Below are 27,559 nucleotides of genomic sequence, written 5' to 3'. Positions count from 1 at the left end.
ACGCGGGTTCGTGCTCCGCTCCGGGAAGATCCCACATGCCGCCGAGCGGCTGGGCCCGTGAGCCATGGCTGCTGAGCCAGCGCGTCCGGAGCCTGTGCTCCGCAATGGGAGAGGCCACAACAGTGAGAGGCCCGCGTACCGCAACAAATAAATAAATAAATAAAAGCTGGTTCTTTGAAAAGATAAACAAAATTAATAAAACTTTAGCAAGACCCATCAAGAGAAAAAGGGAGAGGACTCAAATCAATGAAACTAGAAATGAACAAGGAGACATTACAACTGACACCACAGAAATACAAAGAACAAGAGACTACTACAGGCAGCTATATGGCAATAAATTGGACAACCTAGAAGAAATGGACAAATTCTTAGAAAGGTACAATCTCCCAATACTGAACCAGGAAGAAACAGAAAATATGAAAAGACCATTTAATTACAAGTACTGAAATTGAATCTGTGATTTAAAAACTCCCAACAAACAAAAGTCCAGGACCAGATGGTTTTACAGGTGAATTCTATCAAACATTTAGAAAAGAGTTAACACCTATCCTTCTGAAACTATTCCAAAAATTGCAGAAGGAACGTTTCCAAACTCATTCTATGAGGCTACCATCACTCTGATACCAAAACCAGACAAAAATACTTCAAAAAAAAAGAAAATTACAGGCCAATATCACTGATGAACACAGACGCAAATATCCTCAACAAAACACTAGCAAACCGAATCCAACAATACATTAAAAGGATCATACACCACGATCAAGTGGGATCCATCCCAGGGATGCAAGGATTTTTCAATATCTGCAAATCAATCAGTGTGATACACCACATTACCAAATTGAAGAATAAAAACCATACGATCGTCTCAGTAGATGCAGAAAAAACTTCTGATAAAATTCAATACCCATTTATGACCAAACAAAAAAACTGTCCAGAAAGTAGGCATAGAGGGAACCTACCTCAACATAATAAAGACCATATATGACAAACCCACAGCCAACATCATACTCAATGGGGAAAAGCTGAAAGTGTTTCCTCTAAGATCAAGAACAAGACAAGGGGACTTCCCTGGTGGCGCAGTGGTTAAGAATCCACCAATGCGGGGGACACGGGTTCAAGCCCTGGTCTGGGAGGATCCCATATGCTGCGGAGCAGCTAAGCCTGTGTGCCACAACTACTGAAGCCCATGCGCCTAGAGCCTGTGCTCTGCAGCAAGAGGAATCACCGCAACGAGAAGCCCGTGCACCACAGCAAGAGTAGCCCCTGCTCGCCTCAACTAGAGAAAGCCCACGCACAGCAACAAAGACCCAATGCAGCCAAAAATAGAATAAAAATAAATAAATTTTAAAAGAACAAGACAAGATTGTCCACTCTTGCCACTTTTATTCAGCATAGTTTTGGAAGTCCTAGCCACAGCAATTGGAAAAGAAAAAGAAATAAAAGGGATCCAAACTGGAAAAGAAGAAGCAAAACTGTCACCATTTTCAGATGACATTACACTGTACACTCATTGAGAATCCTAAAGATGCTACCAGAAAACTACTAGAGCTCATCAGTGAATCTGGTAAAGTTGCAGGATACAAAATTAATACACAGAAATCTGTTGTATTTCTATACACTAACAACAGAAGATCAGAAAGGGAAATTAAGGAAACAATCCCATTTACCATGGCATCAAAAAGAATAAAATACCCAGGAATGACCCTATCTAAGGAGAAAAAAAGAAAAACCTGTACTCCAAAAACTGTAAGATGCTGATGAAAGAAACTGAAGATGACATAAACAGATGGAAGCATATACCAAGTTCTTGGACTGGGAGAATCAATATTGTCAAAATGACTATACTACCCAAGGTAATCTACAGACTCAGTGAAATCCCTATCAAATTACCTACGGTATTTTTCACAGAACTAGAACAAAAAGTTTTAAAATTTGTATGAAAACACAGAAGACCCCAAATAGCCAAAGCAATCTTGAGAAAGAAAGACAGAGCTGGAGGAATCAGGCTCCCTGACTTCACACTATACTACAAAGCTACAGTAATCAAAACAGCATGGTACTTGCACAAAAACAGAAATGTAGATCAATGGAACAGGATAGAAAGCCCACAGATAAACCCACACACCTATGGTCAATTAATCTACGACGAAGGAGGCAAGAATATACAATGGAGAAAAGACAGTCTCTTCAATAAGTAGTGCTGGGGAAGCTGTACAGCTACATGTAAAAGAATGAAATTAGAACATTCTCTAACACGATACAAAAAATAAATTCAAAATGGATTAAAGACTTCAACATAAGACTGGATACTATAAAACTCCTAGAGGAAAACATAGGGAGGACACCCTTTGACATATCACAGCAATACATCTTTGGATCCATCTTCCAGAGTAATGAAAACAAAAACAAAAATAAACACGTGGGACCTAATTAAACTTAAGAGCTTTTGCATAGCAAGGGAAACCATAAAGAAAACGAAAAGACAACTTATGGAATGGGAGAAAATATTTTCAAATGAAGCGACTGACAAGGGATTCATCTCCAAAATATACAAACAGCCCATGCAGCTCAATATCAAGAAAACCCAGTCAAAAAATGGGCAGAAGACCTAAGTAGAAATTTCTCCAAAGGAGACCTACAGATGGCAAAAAGGCACGTGAAAAGATGTTCAACATCACTAATTAGAGAAATGCAAATCAAAACTGCAATGAAGTATCACCTCACACCAGTTAGAATGGAAATCACCAGAAAATCTACAAACAACAAATGCTGGAGAGGGTGTGGAGAAAAGGGAACCCTCTTGCACTGTTGGTGGGAAGGTAAACTGGTGCAGCCACGATGGAGAACAGTATGGCGCTTCCTTAAAAAACTGAATATAGAACTACCATATGACCCAGCAGTCCCATTCCTGGGCATTTATCTGGAGAAAGCCATAATTTGAAAAGATACACGCACCCTAGTGTTCACTGCAGCACCACTTACAATAGCCAAGACATGGAAGCAACCTAAATGTCCATCAACAGATGAGTACATAAAGAAGATGGGGTAGATATATACAATGGAATATTACTCAGCTATAAAAAAGAATGAAATAATGCCACTTGCAGCAACGTGGATGGACCTGGAGATGATCATGCTAGGTGAAGTCAGACAGAGAAAGGCAAATACCATCATCTATCACTTACACGTGGAAACTAAAAGAATGATACAGATGAACTTATTTACAAAACAGAAACAGACTCGTAGACATAGAAAACAAACTTATGGTTACCAAGGGGCCGGGGGATAATTTAGGAGGTTGGGATTAACATATACACACGACTGTATATAAAATAGATAGAGAACAAGCACCTACTGTGTAACACAGGGAGCTCTGCTCAGTACTTCCTAATAACCTGTATGGGGAAAGACCCCGAGAAAGAATTTACATATATATGTGTATAACTGAGTCACTTTGCTCTACACCTGAAACTAACACACATTGTACATCAGCTGTGCTCCAGTTAAAGCAAACAAAAGGGAGAGCCGCGCACACCGACCCTGTCGGCGCCATGCCACGTGTGCCCGCTTCTCCCTGTAGGTGCGCCCACACAATTCTTTCTGAGCTGCTTGGGAATCAGTAGTATGCGTGATGCCCTCACATCTAAAGGCTTCTGAGTGTATTTCCTCAGAGGAGGGTTTTCTCCGTCAGGAAAACAGCTGCTATCCCTTTTTCCACCAGAGACACCTGAGGCCCGGAGGGGTAATTCGGGCTACCCGAGGTCACACAGTGAGACAGAGTCCAACCCACATCTCCTGCTTCCGCGGGCCCACCTTCGCACCACACCTCTGTCCTTCGAGACCCCAAGTGTGTCTCCCGTCCCCTTCTGAGATGGAGCAGCGCTGCCTTCCCGGGTTTCCGCAGCTCCAGAGAGGGGCCCCGAGGCTGCCCTCACACCCGAGCTCCCGCAGGGCACATCCGCGGGGGAACACTTCCGCCCACTGTTCCGAGCCCTGATCTGGCTTTGACGAGCCCTGGTCAGCCCTGACCTGAGCCCTGTGTGGCTCCTCTGCTTCTAGCCTGAACCTCGTCTGTGCTTCTGCACGCCAGCCGCCCTGCAAACGCCCGCTGATCCCCTAGAAAGGCCGGGTCCTAGATGGCCTGTGAGGAAGCGATGGGGCGGAGCACCTTCCTGACCTGTTTGCGCTGGGGTGTCCACACGAGGGGAGGGGAGATGATCAACAAGATACCCCCGGATCCGCACACATGCCTGAAAAGGGGGCAGCCCGGGAGTTACACGGAGACCCAGGAGGGAGTTTGCATGTGACCCAAGGAGGTGCCTTGGGGCACCTCCCCGGGGAAAGTTCCTGCCTGCACGCCTGGATGAAGGAAAGGTGGGCACAGCCTGGCTCCCGGGACTCTTCCTCAGGACGATGCTCCTCCGGGCTTTCGGAACAGCTGCCTCTTCCCAGAGCCGCCCCCGCCCCTCCTCCACCCCAGTCGGCCTCAGCCAGGCCCGGGCCCTGGAGGCCAGGAGAGCACATAGAGGCCCAGCCTGCTTACTGTCGGGGCTGTGGGCCGGCGGCGTGGATGTGTGTGGATTGGCTAATGTCCCGGGGTCACACGTTATGACACGGCCCCTCGGGACGGGTGGAAGGCAGGGCCCCAGGACACCGTCTGCTGGGCTCAGTGGGGGCAGGCGGGCGAAGGCCCGGGGCTGGCTGCACCCCCTGCACAACCAGGCTAATTTTATCGAGCTTAATCAAGAGCCATCAGCAGAAGCTGAAGAGGTGGGGGTGGGGATTTGCATGATACAATTCCTGTTCTGAAATGTGAATTAGACGTCGTTTTCCCTTCGCCTGCTCCGAGCCTGCGCTCTGCTTGCTGCCACTGCGAGGCTGTCCCTCAGCACCCCTGCAAGGTGAGGCGGGTCCCCTGGGGTAGGGCGGAGGCCCCCAGGACACAGCCGCAGACCCGACCCAAGGGCCTCCCTCTGCCTCATCCTCAGGTCCTGGAGCAAAGCCCTGAGACCCAGCCACACACAGGCCCACGGGAGGGTCTCCTGGAGTCGGGAAGCCCCCTTCTGCCCCCCCCCCCCCGAACCCCCGGGTCCCTCCTAGCTTTGTGCCCTTAGGCTGATAGTCGGACCTCTCTGAGCGTCAGAACGTTTTCCCCTCTTGACGCGTAAGTGTTACATGGCTCAAGGTGAAGCTGGGAGCATCCGCTCATCTACAGGGAAGTTTGTTCTCTGCCCTAAAAACGCCGCGGGTGGTACCTGACCCCCATCACAGGGGCACCGACTGGGCGGCGGAGCAGACAGGGTCCCGGCTCTGCCTTCAGCGGGTGAGGGGTTCACGGTGGAGGCACCAAAACATTCATTCCAAGTCGTTTCCTCATCTGTTAAGAAAGGGAGGATGGGAGTCCTTAAGGTACATCGCGCTACAGTTCAAGACTGTACGTGATAGGACGTATTTGTCTTTACTGTATATTTGATTGGATGACCTAGTCCCCATTCCAAGGCAAAAGCATGAATAAAATTAAGCTAAATGTTAAAAAAAAAAATAAAGGGGGCGTGAGATCATGGTGGGTCCCCTCCCAGGGTCCTCTGAAGACAGAAGAGAGGGCGACAAGCACCCAGTAGCCCTTCTTTCTGGAAAGGGGGTGACCAAGCCCGTCTGTGAACCAAAAAGCCGGGGAGGTGCTTCAGGGTCCTCTCACTGAGCTGGCGTCCCAAGGGCCACGTCCCGGGCGTCACTCACCTGTTCTCACAGCAGCACCGCAAGGAGGGGACAAGGCTCCAGAGTCACCACCCGGGCCCCGGGCCCCGGGCCCCAGGCTTCTCCCTGTGGGTGGAGGAGGATGGATGTCAGCCGCCAGGTCCCCCGTTACGAGCCACTGGCCCCACCCGTCAGATTCTGATTCCAAACTCAGAAGCCGACAGAAATCGTCACCGTTTTACTGGAGAGGAAACTAAATTTCAAAAGTTAAAATTGCCGGAACGTTGTACCACTACCACCTCCGGCTCCCCTGCACCAGTGCCGCGGCGCACGTCCCTGGGCCGGAGCCCCCGGGGCCAGGCGCTGCGGAAAGATGAAAAGAAGAGAGCAGGAGCTCGGAAGTGCTGTGGGCTGTGAGGGAGAGAAGGAGGGGAGGCTTGGAAATTCTCACTGCAAATGATAAAGAAACTAAAAAGAAAACAAAACAAAAAGTAAAACCATAGGAATGTCAGAGGAGAATGCACGTTTTCCAACAGAAGCCAACGCAGCCCCGGGGCTTCCAGGGCGATCCCTGAGTTCCTGGCTCAGGAGAGGACTGGGTGGGGGACACCCCCCTCGCATAACACCCTCGGTCATACCAGGGTCCAGGGCCCAGAGAGAAGGCAGCTGGGGGAGGGTCAGGTCCTCAGGCCTGAGCCGCGCTAGGACCAGCGATGGTTCGAATACTGGGGCCAGAAACAAAAGCGTCATCTCAGGGAGTCTGGCATCCCCAGTGGAGCAGGTGCCCTGGTGGTCCCCGGGTCTGTGGGGACAAGCTCTGCCATCCTCCATCCTCTCGGCCTGGCTGAGGGGTCTTCCCTAAATCCTGGCTGGGCTTCACTGTTCCCACCCAAGTCCTCCACTCTGCTAATGTGACCCTCCCCTGGGAGCCCCACAGATTTGTGCGGAGGAGCTGGGGTTGTGCTGGAAGGCCCAGGCACGAATAGGAAATCCACCCTGCGTCTCGAGATGGGGGTGCATGTGAATTCTGGGTTACAGCTATGCAAGAAATTCCGACACTCTTCAAATTCTTCCTTTCCCAAGTATCCGCCTTTACATCCCACGGGGCATGGGAGAGGCTTTCCCTGTGTCTGAAAACCCAAAAAATTAAATTTAAAACTCATCATGGCTAGGGGAAGGTTCATAAGAAAATGCTAAGCCACACTTCCCAGCTTAAGGCACTTCTTCGTGAACCTTTATTAAACTTGCATGAATTAAAATAGACCTTTCAAATAAACTTCACCCGGAAGTCTGGAAGGAACTGGTCTCCGGGACACGCAGCTCTCCCCATGCCGTGAAACCACAGGCCCGTATTCTCGGGGGACCAGAGCAGAGTGGGTGGAGGCGCCCAACAGGGCCCCCATGGGGTGCACTGAAACTGGACTGTGGCGGGGGGGGGGGGGTGGGCTGTCAGGTGACGGCACCAGAACCCACCCTGATTAAGACAGTAGCTGCCAAAGCACATGAGTGGCCACAAACTCCGAGAGCCGGGTGCATCCGGTTGGGGGGCTCCGCCGGGGGTACCCCCACCTTCCACTGCCACGGGGCGCAGAGGCCTCAGCTCCCATCTCCGTCGCTGGACACGGTGGCACCACCCACCTTCTGCCACTGCAGGCGCCAAAGCACAAGGTCTCTCTGCCTCTCTTCTGAATCAAACTCATGAAGGTGTGTCCCACTGGCAGGTTCTAGATCACCTGACCAGGTCGTGGCAGTAGAGGAGGGCGAGAAAGCCCGGTTCTGGAAAATAAAGAGGGGAATTCAGAAGGTGCTGGAGAGCCAAACAGCCTACTGATGTCCACTACACTGACCCTGGCAACTGAAACAAGAAGAGAATCTCCTCATCTCGCAGAAGCCGCATTGTCTCCAGCATGGCTGGGTCCAGGCTCCCGCAGTCAGTCGGCGGTCTCCCTGAGCGGTGCTTTCTCTGGGCTGTGCCAAGGTCTCTCAACCTCTCTTGCTTCTGCTGCTTCATCTGCAAAATGGGGATAAGAATGGGGTTCTCCTGAGGAACCAGCAGAATAACGCAAGGGCGGTACCTGGCACAGAGTGCGCACTCGGTAACCATCGTTAGGGCTGCGCTGCTGTGAACACGACGGGAAATCCCCAGATATTTGTGCAAACTTTGTCTCCAGGTTTTGTGGCTCAAAAGCACACTGCACTGTGACAGAACGGCCACACGATTTGCGTGGCCCAGCGCCAAATAAGAACGCAGGGCCCTCATTCACAAAGTATGAAGAATTTCAAGACTGTGACCGCACAGCGGTAAACCGAGCTCGGGGCTCTTCTGAGCTGGGCCACAGCTGCACGGCACTGACTCGCCAGCTGAGAGGTGCTCAGATTTCCATCACCACCTCGACACCAGCGCCGACACGCCCCGCCACGCACACCGTCTCTGCCTGCCCGTAACGACTGCGGCCACGTGAACCCCACTCACCGATGGGCGTGGTTTGCAGCCCTCACTGCTGCGGCAGGAAAGAAAGGGTTGAGGCTCTGTGTTTGGTCATCTGCAGCTGCTGACCCCAGGCCCCAAGCCCGTGTCGGGGACCACCGGGACGGCAGGAGCCCAGAGATGGTTCAGCTCGGGAAGCCCTCTGCAGCTGCGTCCCCACTCCTGTTCGTTTCCCATTTTGTAAGCACGTTGTTATAGTCTCTTGCAAGCCGCAGGTATTTGCATTGGTCCCCTGCTGCCTATGGGAAGGGCTTGAAGGGGATTTAGGAGGAGCCTGGCGTGCGTGCGTGCGTGCGTGCGTGCGTGCGTGCGCAGGCAGGGATTAGTTTGGAGGTGGGTACGTGCAGATGAGCCTCGGGCTTTGCTGGGCCTCAGCTGGAGGAAGCAGAGCCCTCTCTAGACGCCACCTCGTCGGCACGGACATGGGATGGGCCAACCTGTGGGAGTCACCGTGTCTGGGAGCAGCTGGAAGCAGAGGCCCCCCAGGGTCAGCAGAGAACCTCTCCAGCCTCTCCAGGCTTCCACACGGGTTCGTAACGTTGTCTTTTCTTACACTTCGCAGTACGCAGGGGAAGTCCCCGAAAACCGGGTGGAGATGGTGGTCGCAAACCTCACTGTGATGGACCGAGATCAGCCCCACTCCCCGAACTGGAACGCTGTCTACCGCATCATCAGCGGGGACCCCTCGGGCCACTTCAGCGTCCGCACGGACCCCGTCACCAACGAGGGCATGGTCACCGTGGTGAAGGTGGGTGCTCACCTCGCCTCCTGCTGGGCTCCCCGAGCTCCGCCCCCGCCACGTGTCCTGAGGCAGACGTAACAAGAGTGATATTCGGGTTCAGTGCATGCCACCCCAGTGTCCAAGGGCAAAGGACTGCGCCCGACCTGCCAGGGGCAGAGGCAGCCTCAGCAGGACCGATCACGTGACCCCAGGGACTCTGCAGGCCTGACCTGCCACCCACCCCCCAAAAGATAACTCTCCCATCTCCTCCCTCGCACCTGGCCCTCAGCTTCTGAAGCTCAGAGGCCAAGAATCAGCCTCTTCTGCTTCCCGGCCGGGCGGCGACAAGGCTTTGCCCGAGGCAGTGAGTGAGCGGTGCCCCAGGTGCCCGGAGGAGGGCCAGGGTGGCAGGAACAGCGGGAGCAGGCCAGTTCGAGGGTCGCGGTAGCCTCTGCGGCTCCCAGCAAGGCTCAGCGAAAACACTTCACCCCAAGCCTCCCCCACGTGCACTGGTGCGCCCCCGGCCCTGCCCCACGAGCCTGCACCCCACGCTGGGCTGCTCCCCTCAGGGTGCAGACCTGGCTCCTGGGCTTTGAGCGAAGGGTCGTGGCCATACGTGGGGGAGGCAGCTGAGTGGAGGCCCAGTGAGGCTGTCTGGCCTCTGAAACTGTTGGAGCAAATTACTCACTGATTTCTCTGTTACCAATATGTCTTGTTTTGCCCTCCGACAGACTTCCGTTGGCCATAATCTTCCTGGAAGGTGTCCTCACTCAGACTGGCGACACAATTTTTAATGCATGACACGTAGCATTATTCCCTGTCCTCCAGGGACACGAATGGATAAATTATGGGAGAAGGACCACTTCCTTTAGTGACTTCTTCAGAGGCACAACCACTGTGATTTTATGAAGCAGTATATTTAAGTGGAGTCGCCCCCATCCCCCGCCAACACTCGGGAGCCCTGGGGGAGGGGCTGGAGGCCTGGCAACTGCTTAGTTCTCGGCGGCGGGGTGGGCGGGGGGGACCTCAGCCATGAAGAGGCAAGCACCAGGGAGGGCCGTGGCTTCTCACCTGGGGCTCCAGGGGCTCTGCAGGTAACACCCATTCCTTCAGCAGATGAGGAGACCACGGCTGCAGAGGACGGGGGCTCCCGCAAGGTGAGCCGGGGGGACAGTGGGGAGGACGACGCAAGTGTCGGCCCGGAACCCCGATCTCTGCTGCCACCTCCAGGCCTTCCCATCGGGCAGGCACTGCACCTTCGGGAGCCTCGTCTCCGTCCCCTTTCCACGCCCACTCAGCACTGTTACTTACTTTATGGTAAACTCTTCTCGTGCTCAATACCTTACTTAGTAGCAGGAGCTGAGAAGGCATGGGTTTGATGCACCAGGTGTATGACGGTAAGTATTCACAAAAATCAAGGCTGAGCTGCAGTGGGAGCCCAGCGATGGGGCAGGGCTGGGCCAGAGGAGCAGAGGCGCCTCCCGGCCAGGCGAGCAGCAGGCAGGGCAGCACGGCCCCATCACCAGCACCCCCAGGGCTCGCAGGACAACTGGTCCCACGAGGCGATCAGTTCCCCTCTGAGCAGAAATGTCACACCACTTACCACAAACGTTTCCAAGCACACCTAGAAGCAAGAGAGACGGGTGTGCCCTCACCTGCCACTTCAGGTTCAGTTACTAGCGTGCTGCCAAGTCGCTCCGTCCATGTTTTGCTGCAGTGTGCTTCTAACTCCAGGACCTCTGCTCACATAGCTACAACCGTCGCAGCACCTGAGACAGACAGCCACGCCTCCGTGATCTCCAATACGAGTCTACTTTTTTTTTTTTTTTGCGGTACGCGGGCCTCTCACTGTTGTGGCCTCTCCCGTTGCGGAGCACAGGCTCCGGACGTGCAGGCTTAGCGGCCATGGCTCACGGGCCCAGCCGCTCCGCGGCATGTGGGATCTTCCCGGACCGGGGCACGAACCCGCATCCCCTGCATCGGCAGGCAGACTCTCAACCACTGCGCCACCAGGGAAGCCCTGAGTCTGCATTTAATTGCCCTTAATTTTCCAAGTGTCTCTTTATGATATGGTTTTTCAAATCTGGATCCAACCAGGGTCCCCACGTTGCATTCGGTTGTGCCATCTCTTGAATCTCTCATAATCTAGAATATTCCCCCACCTCTGACCTGTCACAAACGCAGGGTCCGCGGTGCTGAATCTGTCCTATCGCTTCCTCTCGGTGTATCTGGTCTCTCGCTCTCTGCTCTTCCTGTAACCAGGGCTGCAGACCTGAAGGGCCTTCCGCGGTGAGAAGTCTGGTTGTCCCGTGCACAGCCATCTGAGCCTGACCAGTGGGCTCCGGTGCTGACAGGCCGCTCCCATCACCGTGGAGTTGGCTCCTCCCCGTTATGACCGGCAAGCAGTCTGCAAAAACACGGCTCTCCACCAGCCCCCATCTGTTGGTTTCATCATGTCGATGGTCATTGCCAAGTTCATTTCTTCATTAGGCAGTATAAAATGGTGCTTTACAATCCTATCATTCCTTGTACAGTCCTCGGCTAGAACGCTTCTATATAAAAGAGCCCTGTGACGATGCTGAAATGCAGGCCTGCAGCTGTCAGAACAACGCCCACGCAAAGATGCCCACCCAGGTCCCAGTCTCCCAGATCTGTGCATATGTGGCAAAGGGCACTTTGCAGATGTGAAGAAGTTAAGGATCTTGAGATGGGAGGTTGCCCTGGATAGTCCTGGGGGGCCCCCAAGTAATCGCGGGGCCCTTAGAAGAGTGACGCAAGAGGACCAGAGTCAGAGGAGACCTGAGGATGCAGCAGAGGTCTGAAAGAGACAGACCGGAAGGTGCCGCGTTGCCGCTCTGAAGACGGAGGGAGGGGCCAAGAGCACAGGCGCCTCTCGGACGGAGCCAGAAAAGGCATCCAGGAGCCTTCAGAAGCAGCCAGCCCTGCCCACACCCCGACCTTAGCCCGGCAGCACAGACTTTTGGCTTCTGGCCCCCAGAACTATAAGATAACAAATCTGTGTTGTTTTAAGCCACTAAATAGGAACATGAAATTAATGCAGCTCGGCAGAAAAGGCGAGAACGTGGCTTCATTCTCCACCTATCCTTCCGATTCTCAGAGCAGAACTGGTGAGCCAGCAACAGGCAGTGTCACCACCTGCATCCAGGTGTTACGGCTGCCGTAACAACTGTGTAACACGACACGCGTTTACCCTCGCACTTTTCTGGAGGTCAGGAGCCCGGAACGACCCTGTGACGGCACGTAGGGCCCACCTGGGTTATCCAGGACCACCTCCCAGGTCAAGACCCTTACCTTCATCGTGCCTGCAAAGTCCCCTTTTGCCAGGGAGGGTGACTATCCACAGATTCCAGAGATGAGGACCTGGGTAAAAATCCAAAAGCAGTCAGTGAACTTGCGTTTTTCACTTTCTCGTCACGGCTGAGGCTGTGCGGGTTTTTACACACTCGGTGTGTTGTGCTCAGCCGCAGCTAGTACGGGGCTTGACCTCTGGCTAGGGGGCTCCTCCGGCAGCTGGTTCTGGGTGCTTCTGCTACATCCTTGTGTTGGGACCTGAGTGCACAGCCCAGGTTCGTCTTGCTGATTTCTTGCCTCACATCTGGACGGGCCATTCCTCTAGCGAGGAGTGGTACTTAGAAACCAACGTCCAGACGCGAGAGGTGCTCACCGCGGCTGCTGCCGTCGCGACTGGATGTTGTCAGGGCAGCGCGAAGAAGTGACACTTCAGTGCGTGTGCTTCCTGACCACCTCAAAGTTACTTCACCAAGTCACATGATCATTTCACCCAAATTGAACACTGGAGGGTTTTACTTACCTTTGTCGATTTTATACTTGATCTCGTTTCTCTTACACTGAAAATCTTGGTTCCTAACAACAGTAAGATAATTGCTGATTTACTTTAACCTACAATATACAATCACCCCTCGGTATCCATGGGGGATTGGTTCCGGGACACACACCCCCACAGGTAGGTACCAAAATCCACAGATGCTCAAGTCCCTTATACAAAATGGCATAGTATCAGGTTGGCCAAAAAAGTTCGTTCGGGTTTTTCCATGAGAACTTTTTGGCCAACTGAATATTTGCATATAACCTACACACACTCTCCCGTGTAATTTATACCTAATACCATGTCAGTGCTGTGTAAACTGTTGCCTGTGTGAGGCAAATTCAGGTTTTAAATTTCTGGAATTTTTTTCAAATGTATTCAATCTGTGGTTGGTTAAATCCACGGATGTGGAACCCATGGATATAGAGAGCCAATTATACATAAAAAGCTTAAAAAATAACAAATCCAAAACCCCTGCCAACAGCAAGCAGACCAAATGAATTTAAGATTTCTTTGCAATAACTCTTGTCCTTAGAATAAATCCCATGAAGGACTTACCGTCTAAATGCTGTCCCAGTCACGAGAAATCATTATTTTCTTGGGAGTTATATTACCATCGATACATAGTTAGTTTAATTTAACTCAGTTTGTTTCTAATTTTCAGAGATTGCTTTATATATACAAGTTTACTTGTAATACCTAAAATGTGAGATTGTAAGATTTTACATGGCTCTAAAATCAAAGCTACGTGGCAAAACATACACAGCAAACTCACACCTCCAGACGTTCCCTCCACCCTTATTCCTTCCCTCTGCTCACGGGTGACTGTTTTATGAGTTTTTGGTTTATCCTTGCAGCATTTCTTTTTGCAAATTTGAGCAGATACATACGCAAATTCGTGTTCCTCTCCCCCTTTCACACAAGAGGCAGCCTGCAAAGGATGTTGCCTTTTGTGCTCACCAGTCGATCCCGGAGATCTCTCCGTTCCCACGTGTGTCTTCCCGGTTCTTTGTTACAGCTGCAAATGTCCCCACTGTGTGGACGCAGCCCATCCACACAGCCAGTGCTCTGGGCGCCTGAGTTGACAGCAGTGTATCTCCTCTATGAATGACACAGGTGATGCTTCAGTGAATATTCTTGGGCACGTGATCTTCGCGTGTGTCTAAGAACTGTTCAAATGCAGTTGCAGTGTGCTGTGTTGCTTGTTTTCTAGTGAGACTGTTGCAAGCTTTGCCAGGAATAATTACACATCTCGGGGCCCCAAATGCTTCCGTACAGCTTCCATCCCCCCTCAAAATGTGAAGAATACCCCCAGAGACTGATCGTACCCCGTAGACCCTATAACTATAGACAGTAGAACCATACTAGCACTTGTCAGCCGGGGTCCCGACACCCCCAAAATGCGTGTCAACTGGAGAGAATGCTCATGCAAGGGCCATGCACAGAGGTGAGGGGGCTCCGTGAGACCTGGTGTGTTGGTGTCCTGGGGCTGCTGTAGCAACTTACCACAGACCAGGTGGGTTAGAACAACTGAAGGATGCTCTCTCACAGCTCTGGAGGCCAGACATCCAAAATCAAGGCATTGGGCGGGCCGTGCTCCCTCTGGAGGTTCTGGGAGGATCCCTCCTGCCCCGTCCAGCTTCTGGGGGTTGTTGGCCATCCCTGGCTCAGAGCTGCATCACCCCAGCCTGTGCCTGTCTTCACCTGGCCCCTTTCTGTGTCTCCAGTCTCCCTCCCCTAACTCATAGGGCACCCAAGCTTGAATCGGGGGCCACCTCAATCCAGGGTGACTCCCTCTCAAGACCTTTAACTTCATTACATCTACAAAAACCCTATTTGCCAAAGGTCACAGTCACAGGTTCCAGAGGGACGTATCCTTGGAGGCCACCCTTCCACCCACCACACCTGGTGAGGCACCCTGGACGGACAAGAGCCAGGGCCTCGACCTGCCAGGCTGCAGGGAGCAGGGTGGGGCCCCCGCACTCCCAATGCTTGATGAGTGCCAGAGCCGCTGGCTAGGAGGTGTGCCGGGCGGGAGCCGTAGCCCCCGAGGAGCCCAGCTACTGCCACTCCATGACGTGGGAAGCTGGGGGACGGCACCCCTCGGGACTGACCTCCTGGGCCCAGAGCAGGGCGGGTGCAGACCAAGCAGCCCCACGGGCACCGCCCTCCCTGACAGCCTCGCGGGCACCTAAGCCAGCTCCCCGTCCCGGCGCCTCTCATTCCAGGCGGTCGACTATGAGCTGAACAGAGCGTTCATGCTGACCGTGATGGTGTCCAACCAGGCGCCCCTGGCCAGCGGGATCCAGATGTCCTTCCAGTCCACGGCGGGGGTGACCATCTCAGTCATGGACATCAACGAGGCCCCCTACTTCCCCTCGAACCACAAGCTGATCCGCCTGGAGGAGGGCGTGCCCACCGGCACCGTGCTCACCACGTTTTCAGCAGTGGACCCTGACCGGTTCATGCAGCAGGCCGTGAGGTGGGCCCGCAGAGCACCCTCGGGCCCTGGGAAAGGGGAGCCCCGTCTTCCATAGAGAAGAGTCCTGAATGCCCAGTGAAACCTGCAACCCAGAAGTCCCGGGTGGGTGCTTAGGGGCATCCCCGACTTGTGGTGTCCCCAGGCAGGGAAGCCCAGTCTGGGGACAGCTGGCATCACCGGCCGCCAGGCTGCCCTGACACGAGACGGTGGGAAAAGCCTGAAGGACATTCAGCCGCATCTAGAGTCGGGCTGGGTCCTGACCCCGCTTGACACTCCTGCGCTTATGAGTCTGTGAGTCACCGGCGCCCTCTGCCCCTCGTCTCCCCGCCTGTAAAGGGGGCGATGGGAGAATCTGCCTCCCAGGGTCCTTGTGAGGTTAAATAGCCCGTTCTCCTTGGAGACTTCCAGCTGCCGTGGTCACCGTCCCGCGTGGGAGGACCCCGTGCAGGGCTTCAGGGAAGGACGCCCACCCCCACCCCGCGCGAGCTCGGCAGGAGGGCGGCCAGGAGGGGCTCCCGCAGCCCCTTGCCTCACCCCTCCCCTCCCTCCCCCGCAGATACTCAAAGCTGTCGGACCCAGCGAACTGGCTGCACATTAATGCCACCAACGGTCAGATCAGCACGGCGGCCGTCCTCGACCGCGAGTCTCTCTACGTCAAAAACAACGCCTATGAGGCCACCTTCCTGGCAGCTGACAACGGTGCGCCCAGGGGCAGGGAGACACGGGGGGGGCCCGCCCTCGCCCTCGCCCTCGCCCTCGCCCTCGCCCTCACCCATTCGAAGCCCTGGGCTTGGTGCTTCTTCACTGATGCAGGCGCCCAGGTCATTTGCTCGTGTGGGCGCCAGGGGAGCTGGGCACTGTTACTACCACTGTTACAGCTCCCTGGGCTCCTGCCATGTGCCAGGCTCTATCCATCAGTGAGCAAAACAGACAAGAGCCTTCTCCTTTGCATGGGTGACATTCTAGAGGCCAGTGTGTCAGCTTGAACCAGGTTTGTCTGCATAGTAATTACAGCAATCTTAACAAGATGGAGGTTTACTTTCTGCCACATAAAAGAAGACTGGAAGCAGGCAGCCCAGGGTCAGGTATGAGAAACCAAGCTCACTCTGGCCACTCCCATGTCCTTGGCAAAAGCTGCAGCATACGGCCCAGAGCAGCTGCTGGTGCTCCAGCCATCGTGACCACATTCTGGCAAACAGGAGGAGGGGGAGGCCAAGGGCACATCCCAGCCCTTCTAAGGACTTCCACTCACAGCTCATGAAAGCCAGAACTCAGTCACGAAGCCACGTCTCACTGCAAGGGATGCTGAGGAATGTCGTCTTCTGGTTGGGCAGTGATGAGCCCAGGTGAAGTTTGGGGCTTCAGTTCTTTTATTAAGGAACGAAGAGGAAATGGATATTAGGGACAACTCAGCAGTCTCTGCCCCAGGGAGACGAGTGTGAAACAAACCAGCCAGACAATTTCAGGGAACGGTAGGTGCCGGAAAAGAACCAAATGGAGGATGGGAGAGTGGCCGGGGTCTCCTGCTGCACTGCTGGCTATGAGTGACCTGCTGTGGGTCCAGGACCTGCAGGATTAGAAGGACAAGCCAGGGGAAGATGGGGCGGGGAGGGGCGTCCCGGAGTCAGGAAAGGGCACTCACAAAGGCCCCGTGTCAGGCCCATGCCACGTGGGTTCTGGGATCAGCTGCATAAAGCAAGCTTCAGGAGCTAGAGTAGCCGCTACACAAACGTTTGGTCAACAGCAGCTGGAAGCTGGGACCTGGTGACCATCCCGCAGCCCCCTGCCCACCTCCCTCACCCCGCGGGATCCACAGAGGCCCAGCCCCTCAGCCAGCCACGATGAGTGCCAGGCCCTGGTCGGGGAAAGCTGCTCTGAGCAGCAGCTAGAGCACTGAGATTAGATTAGAACGTGATTTTAATGCATCGGTGGCCAGAGCAGTGGAAAGCACGAGGAAGACACCAGAAACGGAGCACAAGTCCCGCTCGCATTAATAGAACCCGTCTGTGCTTCTCGTGACTGTGAGCTGTGTCATCGGCCACCTATCACATCAGGCACCAAGCTGCGTCGCCTTGAACGTGCTTTGATGCATTTCCTGGGAGATCACAGACGCACTATGGGATGGATGTCTTACATGCTCTGCCTGCCTCAGCCAAGAAACGCAGTCGTCAATGACGGGTCAGAGTTGCCATCAAAGGGCAGGGCCACGGTCAGAACACGGAGGACAGACAGCCCACCTCTGGCCACTCAGCGCTGGTCCACCCCCACTGTGCACCTGGGCCGAGGCAGGGGCTGGGTGTTGGCGGGGCGGGGGGGGGGGGGGGGGTTGGGGACGGGACAGCCACACGTGGGCAGGCGTGTGCAGTTCCTGTGTGAGTGCAACTGAGTGGCTGCATGTGTCACGTGGCAGAGTGTCTGTGCACGTGGGGCTGCGGCCAGCTGGGGTCCGTCCTGGGCGGGGCTGCGGCCAGCTGGGGTCCGTCCTGGGTGGGGCTGCGGCCAGCTGGGGTCCGCCCTGGGTGGGGCTGGGGTCCGCCCTGGGTGGGGCTGGGGTCCGTCCTGGGTGGGGCTGGGGTCCGTCCTGGGTGGGGCTGGGGGTCCGTCCTGGGTGGGGCTGGGGGTCCGTCCTGGGTGGGGCTGGGGTCCGTCCTGGATGGGGCTGGGGTCCGTCCTGGGTGGGGCTGGGGCGTGGTCCCATGCACACTGTACGTCTGTGGTCATGGAGCCCAGGAGTGACCCGTGTGATCACCCGTGTCCGGCCCACAGGGATCCCTCCAGCCAGCGGCACCGGGACCCTCCAGATCTATCTCATCGACATCAATGACAACGCCCCCGAGCTGCTGCCCAAGGAGGCGCAGATCTGTGAGAAGCCCAGCCTGAACACCATCAACATCACGGCGGCTGACGCGGACGTCGACCCCAACATCGGCCCCTACGTCTTCGAGCTGCCCTTCGTTCCAGCGAGCGTGCGGAAGAACTGGACCATCACCCGCCTCAATGGTAAGCCTGCCTCGGGCACCAGCCCACTGGCACCCCTGCCAGTGGGAAAATCGGACTGAGTCTAGGGTGCAGGCCCCCAGGGGCCCGTCACCCCTTCACAGGAGGGTCGCGCAGCCCCTTCCTGTGGGGTGGGGGCCCCTGCCTGCTCCGGGGCTCGGCCGCCAAGGAGGCCCCCAGGGCAGGCCCCAATCTCATCATTTTAACAAGCTCAGCCTTGACCATCCCAGTGGCTGTAACTGCAGACCACTTCCTATGCCATCACCAAATGATGGGACGGACCCTAACCAACATATTTCCTGAGGGCACTTTCCTAGCTGTGGCCTTGGTAGAAAGGGCATCCAAGTTTTGAAGTTCTGATAGCATTTGCTTGTTCCCCAAGCCCTTACCAACACTGAACATTGTTTTAAAAAGCGTTTTTCCAATTCTTTTAGCGAAAATCACTGTTTCCACTTGTATCTTTTGACTACCAGTGGGCATTTTTTCATGTATTTATTGGCCATTTGTTGCTTCTGTGAACCATCTGTTCAACATCCTTGCCTATTTTTCTTTGAAAATGGGGTTTTTTCCTAATTGATTTGGTCGAACTCTTTATATGTTAAGGAAATGATTTCATCATTCTTCGTGTTGTAACTGCTCTATTTCTTTTTTTTTTTTTCTGGGCTGCGTTGGGTCTTCGTTGCTGCGCGCGGGCTTTTCTCTAGTTGCGGCGAGCGGGGGCTGCTCTTCATGGCAGCGCGTGGGCTTCTCGTCGTGGTGGCTTCTCATTGCGGAGCACGGGCTCTAGGCACCTGGGCTTCTGTAGTTGTGGCACATGGGCTCAGTAGTTGCAGCACGCAGGCTCTGGAGCGCAGGCTCGGTAGTTGTGGCGCGTGGACTTAGTTGCCCCGCAGCATGTGGGATCTTCCCGCACCAGGGCTCGAACCCGTGTCCCCTGCATCCGCAGGCGGATTCTTAACCACTGCGCCACCAGGGAAGGCCAACTGCTCTATTCTTGAATTGCCAACGTCTCAACCTGACGGTATGATGCAGGGTGTGTGTGCGCACGTCTAGGTGTGTCTTAGCCAAGCAGGCGTGTTAGATGTTCCCACTATCAGTCTTTGCCTCCGTTAGTCTCGCTCAGAAAGGAGGGCGGGCTGCTCAGTGAGTGGAGCCCGTCCCGTCACTCGCACCAGGTGACTACGCCCAGCTCAGCCTACGCATCCTGTACCTGGAGGCCGGAGTGTACGACGTCCCCATCGTCGTCACGGACTCGGGGAACCCGCCCCTGTCCAATACGTCCATCATCAAAGTCAAGGTGTGCCCGTGCGACGAGAACGGCGACTGCACCACCGTGGGCGCGGTGGCAGCAGCCGGGCTGGGCACGGGCGCCATCGTGGCCATCCTCGGCTGCATCGTGGTCCTGCTCAGTGAGTGTGGCTGGTCCTGGGGTGGCGGGTGGAGGGGCCCGGGTCTGCCCACGGCCCCGTCTCCTGGCCCCGCTCTACCTGCCAGGAGACTTCCAGAAGCCCAGCCCAACCGGGTGCCCGCTAGCGGACACAGGCGCTCGCAGCCACACGTGCGCGCCCTCCCGCGTATGCTCCCTCGTGCGGACACACGCACACCTGCTCACGGGTGCCCCCGCCCCACAGCCATGGTCCTGCTGTTCGTCGTGTGGAGGAGGCGGCGGGAGAAGGAGCGGCACACGAAGCAGCTGCTCATCGACCCCGAGGACGACGTACGCGACAACATCCTCAAGTACGACGAGGAAGGGGGCGGCGAGGAGGACCAGGTGAGGCCCGCGCCCGGGGAGGGTGGGCCTGGGGCGCTGCCCAGCTGGTCACTGGGGACTCAGGGCGAGCCTTAGCCCATAAAAGCTTAGTGACCACCCCCCGTGGAGTGGGCGTTCCCAGGAACGCACGAGGGATGTGGTGGCAGCTGAGCGGATGGGGAAGGGGTTGACCCCGGGGGAGGCAGCAGGGGGCACAGACCCCACATGTGCCTTGAGGACAGGCAGGATTCGGATGAACAGGTGGGGTGAGCATTTCAGGAAGGACAGACCAGGTGAGGGGCCAGGACGGGGGGCCCGGAATAGGTCAATGGATATGCTCAGAGCCCAGTCACAGAACACGATGAGGACGCGCCCCACGACTTATCTGGTGTCTCTGCCTGGTACGCCCCCTGCCCGGACTGCCTTTCCTGACTCCCCTGCCCGCCCCCCCAGGACTACGACCTCAGCCAGCTGCAGCAGCCGGAGGCCGTGGAGCATGTGCTGAGCAAGGCCCCCGGGGTGCGGCGGGTGGACGAGCGGCCGGTGGGCGCCGAGCCCCAGTACCCGGCCAGGCCGGTGGTGCCCCACCCAGGAGACATCGGGGACTTCATCAGCGAGGTGGGTAGCCCAGCAGTGCCGGGGGCGCAGACCTGCTAACACAGACAAGAAGAAGCCCGCTTCTCTGGAGCCCGGTGCTGGGCTGAGCAGGGAGATCCAGACCTGGGATCACGCCGGCCGTGCTGCTGCCGCCGGCGGGGAGCCCTGGGCTGAGCTCCTCGGTTTAGTATCCCCGCTGCAGAAGGACTAACCTGCCCCCGCCCCCGGTGAGGACAAACACGCAGGGCTTAGCAAGACTGTTGGAACTTGAGGCCACAGTCCAGGCAAGAACAGGAAGGGGACCAGCAAGGTGGCTCTGACCCCAGACTCCTGTCTGCAGCGATATGGAGAGGCCTCCGCAGCGTCCACTCAACCCCGATGACCAGACGCGCAGGCTGCCCCCTCCCCACTCCACACACACACACACAGGGCACCGGGGATGGCCTGGGAGGTGAGCGTCATTCCAGAGCTGCCACCTGACCACATGGCCGTGTCACCCATCCTAACGCATGGGCTCTGGAGACCATGTAGCATCAGAGTCCCAGCCGACAGCGTCCCTCTGATCATCCCCTTGGCAAGAAAAGCTGACCCACCTCTTGAAGCTGAGCCCAAGGTGCCCAACTGACACGTCCAAGGGCGTCAAGAGCGCGCCTCCCACCTCTGCTCCCATCCTCCCTGTGCGGTAAAGCCGAGGGACAGCATGAGCCAGGGCGCGTGGCTGCACCCCAGACGCTCTCCCCCACCGCCAGCTGCTGCGGCCCGGAGAGCCAGTACCTCCGTGCCCACCGTGGCTCCCACAGACGGGATGCCTTCCATGCCCCGTGTAGCCAGCGTGGGTCCCTGCGGATTTACCACCCATCTCTAACACGACTGTACTTTGAGAGGGGCTGACAACACTTCTTTCTCCACCTGTGTCAGAACCGGACTTTAAAAGGGTTTATTTAAACAGAATAGAACCCAGGGAGTGGTCTAGCAGAGACACAAAAGAGATTTCTCAGAACATTCCCCGAAACAGACCGTGTCTCAGGCCGTAAATGAGATTTTTATGACTGCCCAAAAGCCAATTCAGCTTAGACAACATTTACCATCTACAGTGTAATAAAATGTTTAAAACTCCAAAAACTACGTCCTCCCTGATCGACAATCAAAGGCCCACTTTTAAACAACTTAGAGGAAAGCAAAAATGGAAATGACCAACCATTCCGTACTGAATAATGGAAAAGGTACTCCCCTCCCTAACGAGGGCAGGCTTAGGCAGTGACCAGCACAGGCCCCCGGGCCGTCCTGCGGGAGACCCCTGGAGCCGGCGGGGAGCCCTCCAAGCTGTCCCGCCCCCCGGGGGGAGGGAGCGGGGAGGTGTGTCCACCCCTCCCACGGTCCCCGGGTGGGAGCTGCCAGGGGCACCCTTGGCCAGTGGCCCCAGCATCAGGCACTGGGGGAAAGGGGCCGGGGCACGGGCAGGGGCTCCAGCCACACCTGCTACATCCCCTTTGCTCCCGCGTACAGTTACGGTAACAACTTCAGGTGTCTTGACACCCACCCCGGGTTCCCCTCCCTGTGGCAACAACCAGGGACTCGTGGAGGCCGGCCTCTCGCACAGGCCCCAGCCGGCCCTCCGCCTGGCTGTGTGCGCTGCCCCCAGGCCTCTTGCACAGCTCATTCTGCAAACACTGCGCCCCTACTCTGGGCCTCTGAGGCGCCTTTCACTGACATGCAGGAGCACTTATTGAGCACCTGCTGCATACAAGGCCCCATCACTGCGCCTCCCCAACCTGCCTCCCCAGCTCCGCTCCTGGGCGCCCCTCTGCCCCCGGCCCTGCACCCTAACCCGTGTCTCCACGGCCCCCAGGGACTCCGCGCAGCCGACAACGACCCCACGGCGCCGCCCTATGACTCGCTGCTGGTCTTCGACTACGAGGGCAGCGGGTCCACCGCGGGCTCCGTCAGCTCCCTGGACTCATCCAGCTCCGGGGACCAGGACTACGAATACCTGAACGACTGGGGGCCCAGGTTCAGGAAGCTGGCGGACATGTACGGAGGCGGCCAGGAGGACTAAGCGGCCCCGCCCCAGACGAGGCGAGAGCAGCGCTCGGACGTACGGGAGCAGACGGCGGGCCTTCCCGACTCCCGCGGCCGCGCCACTCGGCGGTGTGTGAGGGGTCCCCGCCCGCCCCTCGCCCTGAGCTGTCTGGCACGGACACTTGTCAGCCCGCGGCCGCCCCCGGCGCGGTAGGCGACTCGGCACTAAGGAGAGCAGAGGCACTGCCCGAAGCTGAATCTCCTAGGACAGAAGCACTGTTTAAAACAAAGTGAAAGTGCCTTTCGGTACATGTCAGATGCCCTCCCACTCAGGAGCGTCCCCCCAGCCAGTCCTGAGCGCCCCCAGCCCCGGCCAGTCCCAGCTCTGAAGTCACGAATTAAGGAATTGCGGGGAATGTGTCCTTTTTTCCGATCTCCTATCAAGAAAAAATGTGGCTGACGCACCTGACAATTGACAAAGAAAAACAATTTGGGGTCCAAACGCCATAAGCCTTGAGTGCTCACACTTTGCACAGTTGGGGTCTCCCGGGCCCCCTGGGGGTCCCCGAGGCCGGAGGCCCCACCTTCAGCTCCTGCAGCACCAAGTCCGCCGGGGCAGGCCAAGCCGGTGGACCAAAGGCCCGCTGTACAGCTGGGCTTCCGCAGAAGCGTGCCGCCCCCGACTCCCAGATGCCGGAAACAGCTGGGCAGCTGGGGTTCCCAGGGGCTGTCCCTGAGGCTCCCCCATCTCTGCCCTTGGCCACCCCCAGGGCCCCCCAATCACGAGGCCTCCCCCAGGGCCAACTGTGACCCTGAATGCCACCCAGGTCCCCACTGCCTTTGGTCCAGGAGAGTACGGTGTCCCAGGAAACCACAAGCAGAACCGGCCGGCAATGCCACCAAACCCTAGCACGAGCCCTCCACCCCTCTAGATCAGACTCCCGAGGGACCCCGTCAGAGGCCCGGCGGACACTCACCAGTCCAAACCCCCGAAGGCTCTGGACGCGTCTGGCCACCGGCGGGGCGTGCGGACTGCAGGGAGAGCCGATTCTCACCGGGGTCCCAGGAGGCTGGAGACGACCAGGGGGGACTGGCGGGCTCCTCCCTGCCCTGCTTCTCTGGACCAGAGTTTCTGATGCTCGTGAGCTGATGCGGACGGCTAAGGTCGGCTCCGAACGCCGGGACAGCACCGTCGTCGCTGTGCCCTCTGTCCCACACGTGCGTGTTACCGCATCCGCCAGAAACAGTCTCCTTTCCTTTGGACCCGTGGCAGCAGCCAGCAGCTGCAGGGCCAGGTAGCTGCTTGAGCTCTCAGAACTGGCTGTGCCTCCTGCGGGGCAGTCTGACCCCAAGCCAGACTCCAGAGTCAGCTCCACAGCGCAGCAAGGAGCCCCCTGCTGTGCCTGTCCGCGGCTGCGTGAGAAGAGGCGCTGGGGCAGCCCTTCGCCCAGCATCTCCCAGGGACCTCCATTCTGGGTGTGAAGGCGCCTCAGGCCGGCAGGACAGCCACCTCCTGGGGAATCCTTGCCTGCTCTCGGGCTCCCCAGGGAGGGGCCTGGGCTGCCGCTGGCCCCAGGCAGGACTTGGTGTCGGAGCCCCACCTCACACCTGCTCCTGGGGCCAGGGGAGGCCTCGGGAGGGCAGGGGCGGGGTTTCACACGCTCCCCGTGCCCTCCGCCGGGGGGTCTCTCTCCGATCCACTCCCCAGCCCACAGCCTGCCCTGGTGCCACGGTCATCCTCTTTTCTAAACAGCCTCGGCCTCACAGATGAGCTTGAGTGTACACGTGTGTGCGCAGTCCGCGTGGGTGTGTCCCCCCGGACGTCAGGCTTCTTCCCCAAACCAAACGCATCACTAATTCCATCCACCCTCCCGGAGCTGAGCTGAGCTGAGCTGAGCTGAGCTGAGCTGGGGAGACGGGCTCCGGCCTGTGGCCTGAGGGAGGCCCGTGCTGGGCTCCGTCCATCCTGACCCCGTCCATGACTCCTGGGGAGGGACGCGTGGACGGAGGCAGTGGTCACCGGTGTCACATGCCGATGCCCCTACGCAGACTGCGGTCTCCCAGACGTGGCGGGCGGCGTGGCATGCCGGAGGAGGGAGGGGACGCCCCCCGTGAAGCCATGCTATGCAAATCGCTGGGGGTCAGGCGGCCCATGAGGATTGTCCCAGTGTCTGAAGGTGTGGCCATTCAGGATTGCTGGTGGTGTCAGGGTTGGTGAGACGTGAGCTGGAACCTTGTTTTTGTTTGTTTCTGGAAAGCTCATCCTCCAGTTGAAGTTCTATGGGTGAATGTGGGGGGGGGGGGGGCAGACAGCTGTGAACTCTCCTCACTGGAATCCCGAGGCCCCCTTTGGTCCCCTGGGCCCTGGGCTCACCCCAAGGATGGGTGTGCCAGGCGCAGCCTGTGACTCGGACCCCTCGGGGCACCAGGCGCCCTGCCTCCCCCCGCCCAGGAGAGCCGGATGCAGAGTCCGTCTCACTGCCCCCCTCCAGCTCTCTTCCCCCGGCCCCTCGCCTCATCACTGCCAGGGCCCCTGCATCTCGCCTGCATCGCACAGGCCGAGGCTGCGGCAGCCAGCGGGGGACACGTCAACCAAGGGGGTGCTTCTCACACCCATCCCTGCTTCCAGGCAGCCGGACAGCTGCCCCTGGAGGCTCCCACCCCCTCCCAGATGCCTCCCAGAGCTCCGTCCCAACCAACAGGTTAGCATTAGCTAAACACACAATCAGCGTCAAACGTCCCTCTTTCGTAGCTTGTAGATACGACGGGTCCAGATCGGGACGCGGCCAGCGGAGGCCTGGACTCGGTGCTGGCGAAGCGCTCGGGCAGGTTCAGCGCCTGTAGGGAATTTCTGTTCTTGTGAACAGGAGACGCCAGCAAGAATGCCCTGGCCTCGGGCGGTGGGCACCTCCAGCCTGGGGCCACCGTGCCCGTCAGCCCTCAGCACCCGCCACCCCTGGCCCAGCAGGCCTTCCCTTTTCTGTGTCCTTCAGAACATCCTGGGCGCCTGACCTCCCGCCGCCAACGTGTCAGGGTAACGGCAGTCGTCAGGCCTTCCCTACTGTGAGCACCACCCACACGGGCCTTTGAGATGACAGCTCTGTTCCCTCCAAGGGGAGCGTCAGGGAGGGGAGTCTCAATTTCTGTCAAGGCTGAAAGGTGTAACACCAAGAAAGCAAACACAATCTCCCCCGCTATGGAGCATGCTGAGAGACAGTTCCGCGCAACCTGGCGTAGATAAGACAGGTCCCCCGCAAAGCGGGGCATCCCGGGGTGGGGGGAACCTCTGTGTATAATTGGAACGCATTTTGCTTTTCCTTTCTCTCCTTTTCCCATTCTAATTTTTTTTTTTTGCATGTTTCTTTTTGAAAACGGACAAAATGTGTAGCAGCCCGCATGACTGTGGTTGTTCTGGGGAAAGATACTGGAGTATGATGTATTCACACTGCATCTCTGAGCATTGCACAGTTAGACAAACGTTCCAACTTTTTTTGTAATCGTCAACAGCACAACTATTTTGTATTGTTGTTTGTATCATTTTGTACCAAAAAAAAAAAAAGAAAGAAAAAAAGGGAAGAGCGTTGATGTTTTCAACGTGTTTTCTAGTGCCAGGCGGTCTTGGCTCCAAACTGAGAGCAGCTTCGCGGAGGTGCCACGTGTGGGAGCGGGCTCGGGGTCCTGGCACGCTGCTCCAGGGCAGTAAATAAAGTCCCCCTGTTAAGTGGTCGCCTGACCCTGGCTTGTTTTTCTCCGAGTGTCCCATCCGCTCAGGGGCAGCAGATGGATGAACACGGGGGCTGAGGTGTCGAGAGGGCGTCTGAGCACCTGCTGTGTCTCAGGCTCCGCCCTAGGCTCTGAGGGCACAGACAGCAACAGGACCAGGCCCACTCCTCACACCTGTGAGGCCCCGGGGACGCGCACAGATGAAGGCCCACGGGCCATGTGTCTAAATATGCCGACGTTCTTAGAAGGTCTAAACCAAGCTAACAAACCGCTCAGCGAGGTGTGCTCCCCCTCCTACCTTGGCAATACACCTTCCTGCCACCATGAGAAGGCTGGGTCAAGTTCAGGGTTCTCCTGCCCCTCGGATTCTCTCAGGGCCCAGCCTCCTCCCCACCTCCGGGGACTGCAGGCCCACCCCTGACGCCAGGCAGAAACCCACGGGCCAGCGGGTCCAGTCCTCAGCAGCTCTGGTCACGTGCTCCAGCCTGCCCTCGACCGCTGGCCACAAAGGTGCAGAGGGGAGCCCCCGGGTTCAGTGCCAGACTCGCTGGGGCTCTGACCACCTCAGGGAAACAGCTCAGAAAGGCTGAGGGGCACCCTGCTCACCCCACTAATAAGTGGCGTAGTCAGACCAGAGCCCCAGGGGCCCACCCTGCAGGCCAGGCTCCCAGCCCCGCCCCCCAGCCCCCACCCACTTCCAGGCCTCTCCTGGGGCTCGAATCTGCAACCAGGACAAGATGCGTAACAAAAAGTCACTCACACGAGTTGACAATTACAGGCGTGATCAGCACTTGCTAATTTTGAGGGTGCCAGCAGCTAATGACATTCACAATTAGGCAACTGCTGCGGGCCTGGGACAGGCAGTCATCGGGGGGCACAGCTCCTTGTAATCAGACCCCCGGGGCCAGGACCTGGGGGGTTGGGGGGGCAGTCTGCTTAAGGTCACCCCCTCCCAGCTCCACGGCAGAGGGCTGGCTAGAGCGCAGGCTCAGCAGTTGTGGCGCACGGGCTTCAGGAGCTGTGGCTCGCGGGCTCTAGAGCGCAGGCTCAGCAGTTGTGGCGCACGGGCTTCAGTAGCTGTGGCTCACGGGCTCTAGAGCGCAGGCTCAGCAGTTGTGGCGCACGGGCTTCAGTAGCTGTGGCTCGCGGGCTCTAGAGCGCAGGCTCAGTAGTTGTGGCGCACAGACTTAGTTGCTCCGCGGCATGTGGGATCTTCCCGGACCCGGGCTCGAACCCGT

General features: G+C 57.1%; 1 protein-coding gene and 1 long non-coding RNA gene across 6 annotated transcripts in view; one reads left to right on the top strand and one right to left on the bottom strand.

The window, feature by feature from the left end:
- The window catches only part of CDH4 (cadherin 4), a 558,545-nt gene extending 532,221 nt beyond the window's left edge, over positions 1–26,324 (top strand). For 4 of the 5 annotated variants that reach the window (XM_032606699.1, XM_032606703.1, XM_032606702.1 and 1 more), the window contains 9 exons: positions 8,748–8,933; positions 14,982–15,235; positions 15,792–15,934; positions 18,002–18,235; positions 19,179–19,253; positions 19,408–19,641; positions 19,864–20,003; positions 20,436–20,600; positions 22,429–26,324. In XM_032606699.1, the coding sequence (XP_032462590.1) occupies positions 8,748–8,933; positions 14,982–15,235; positions 15,792–15,934; positions 18,002–18,235; positions 19,179–19,253; positions 19,408–19,641; positions 19,864–20,003; positions 20,436–20,600; positions 22,429–22,635 (1,638 nt within the window). In that variant the 3' untranslated portion in view covers positions 22,636–26,324. The remainder of the gene's footprint in view (positions 1–8,747; positions 8,934–14,981; positions 15,236–15,791; positions 15,935–18,001; positions 18,236–19,178; positions 19,254–19,407; positions 19,642–19,863; positions 20,004–20,435; positions 20,601–22,428) is intronic. The other variant, XM_032606700.1, reaches the window with a different exon arrangement.
- Positions 3,304–8,739, bottom strand: LOC116740781. Its single transcript, XR_004345949.1, has 4 exons — positions 7,545–8,739; positions 7,336–7,473; positions 5,740–5,823; positions 3,304–5,377 (listed from the first exon to the last, which is right to left on the bottom strand). It is a non-coding gene; the product is annotated as an uncharacterized LOC116740781 (long non-coding RNA).
- Positions 26,325–27,559: the final 1,235 nt, after the last annotated feature.

Source organism: Phocoena sinus, chromosome 15, assembly GCF_008692025.1.
Source record: "Phocoena sinus isolate mPhoSin1 chromosome 15, mPhoSin1.pri, whole genome shotgun sequence".
In the NCBI taxonomy this organism is placed as follows: Eukaryota; Metazoa; Chordata; class Mammalia; order Artiodactyla; family Phocoenidae; genus Phocoena; species Phocoena sinus.
The sequence above is the reverse complement of the archived record's forward strand: the minus strand, read 5'-3'. Positions and strand labels throughout refer to the sequence as shown.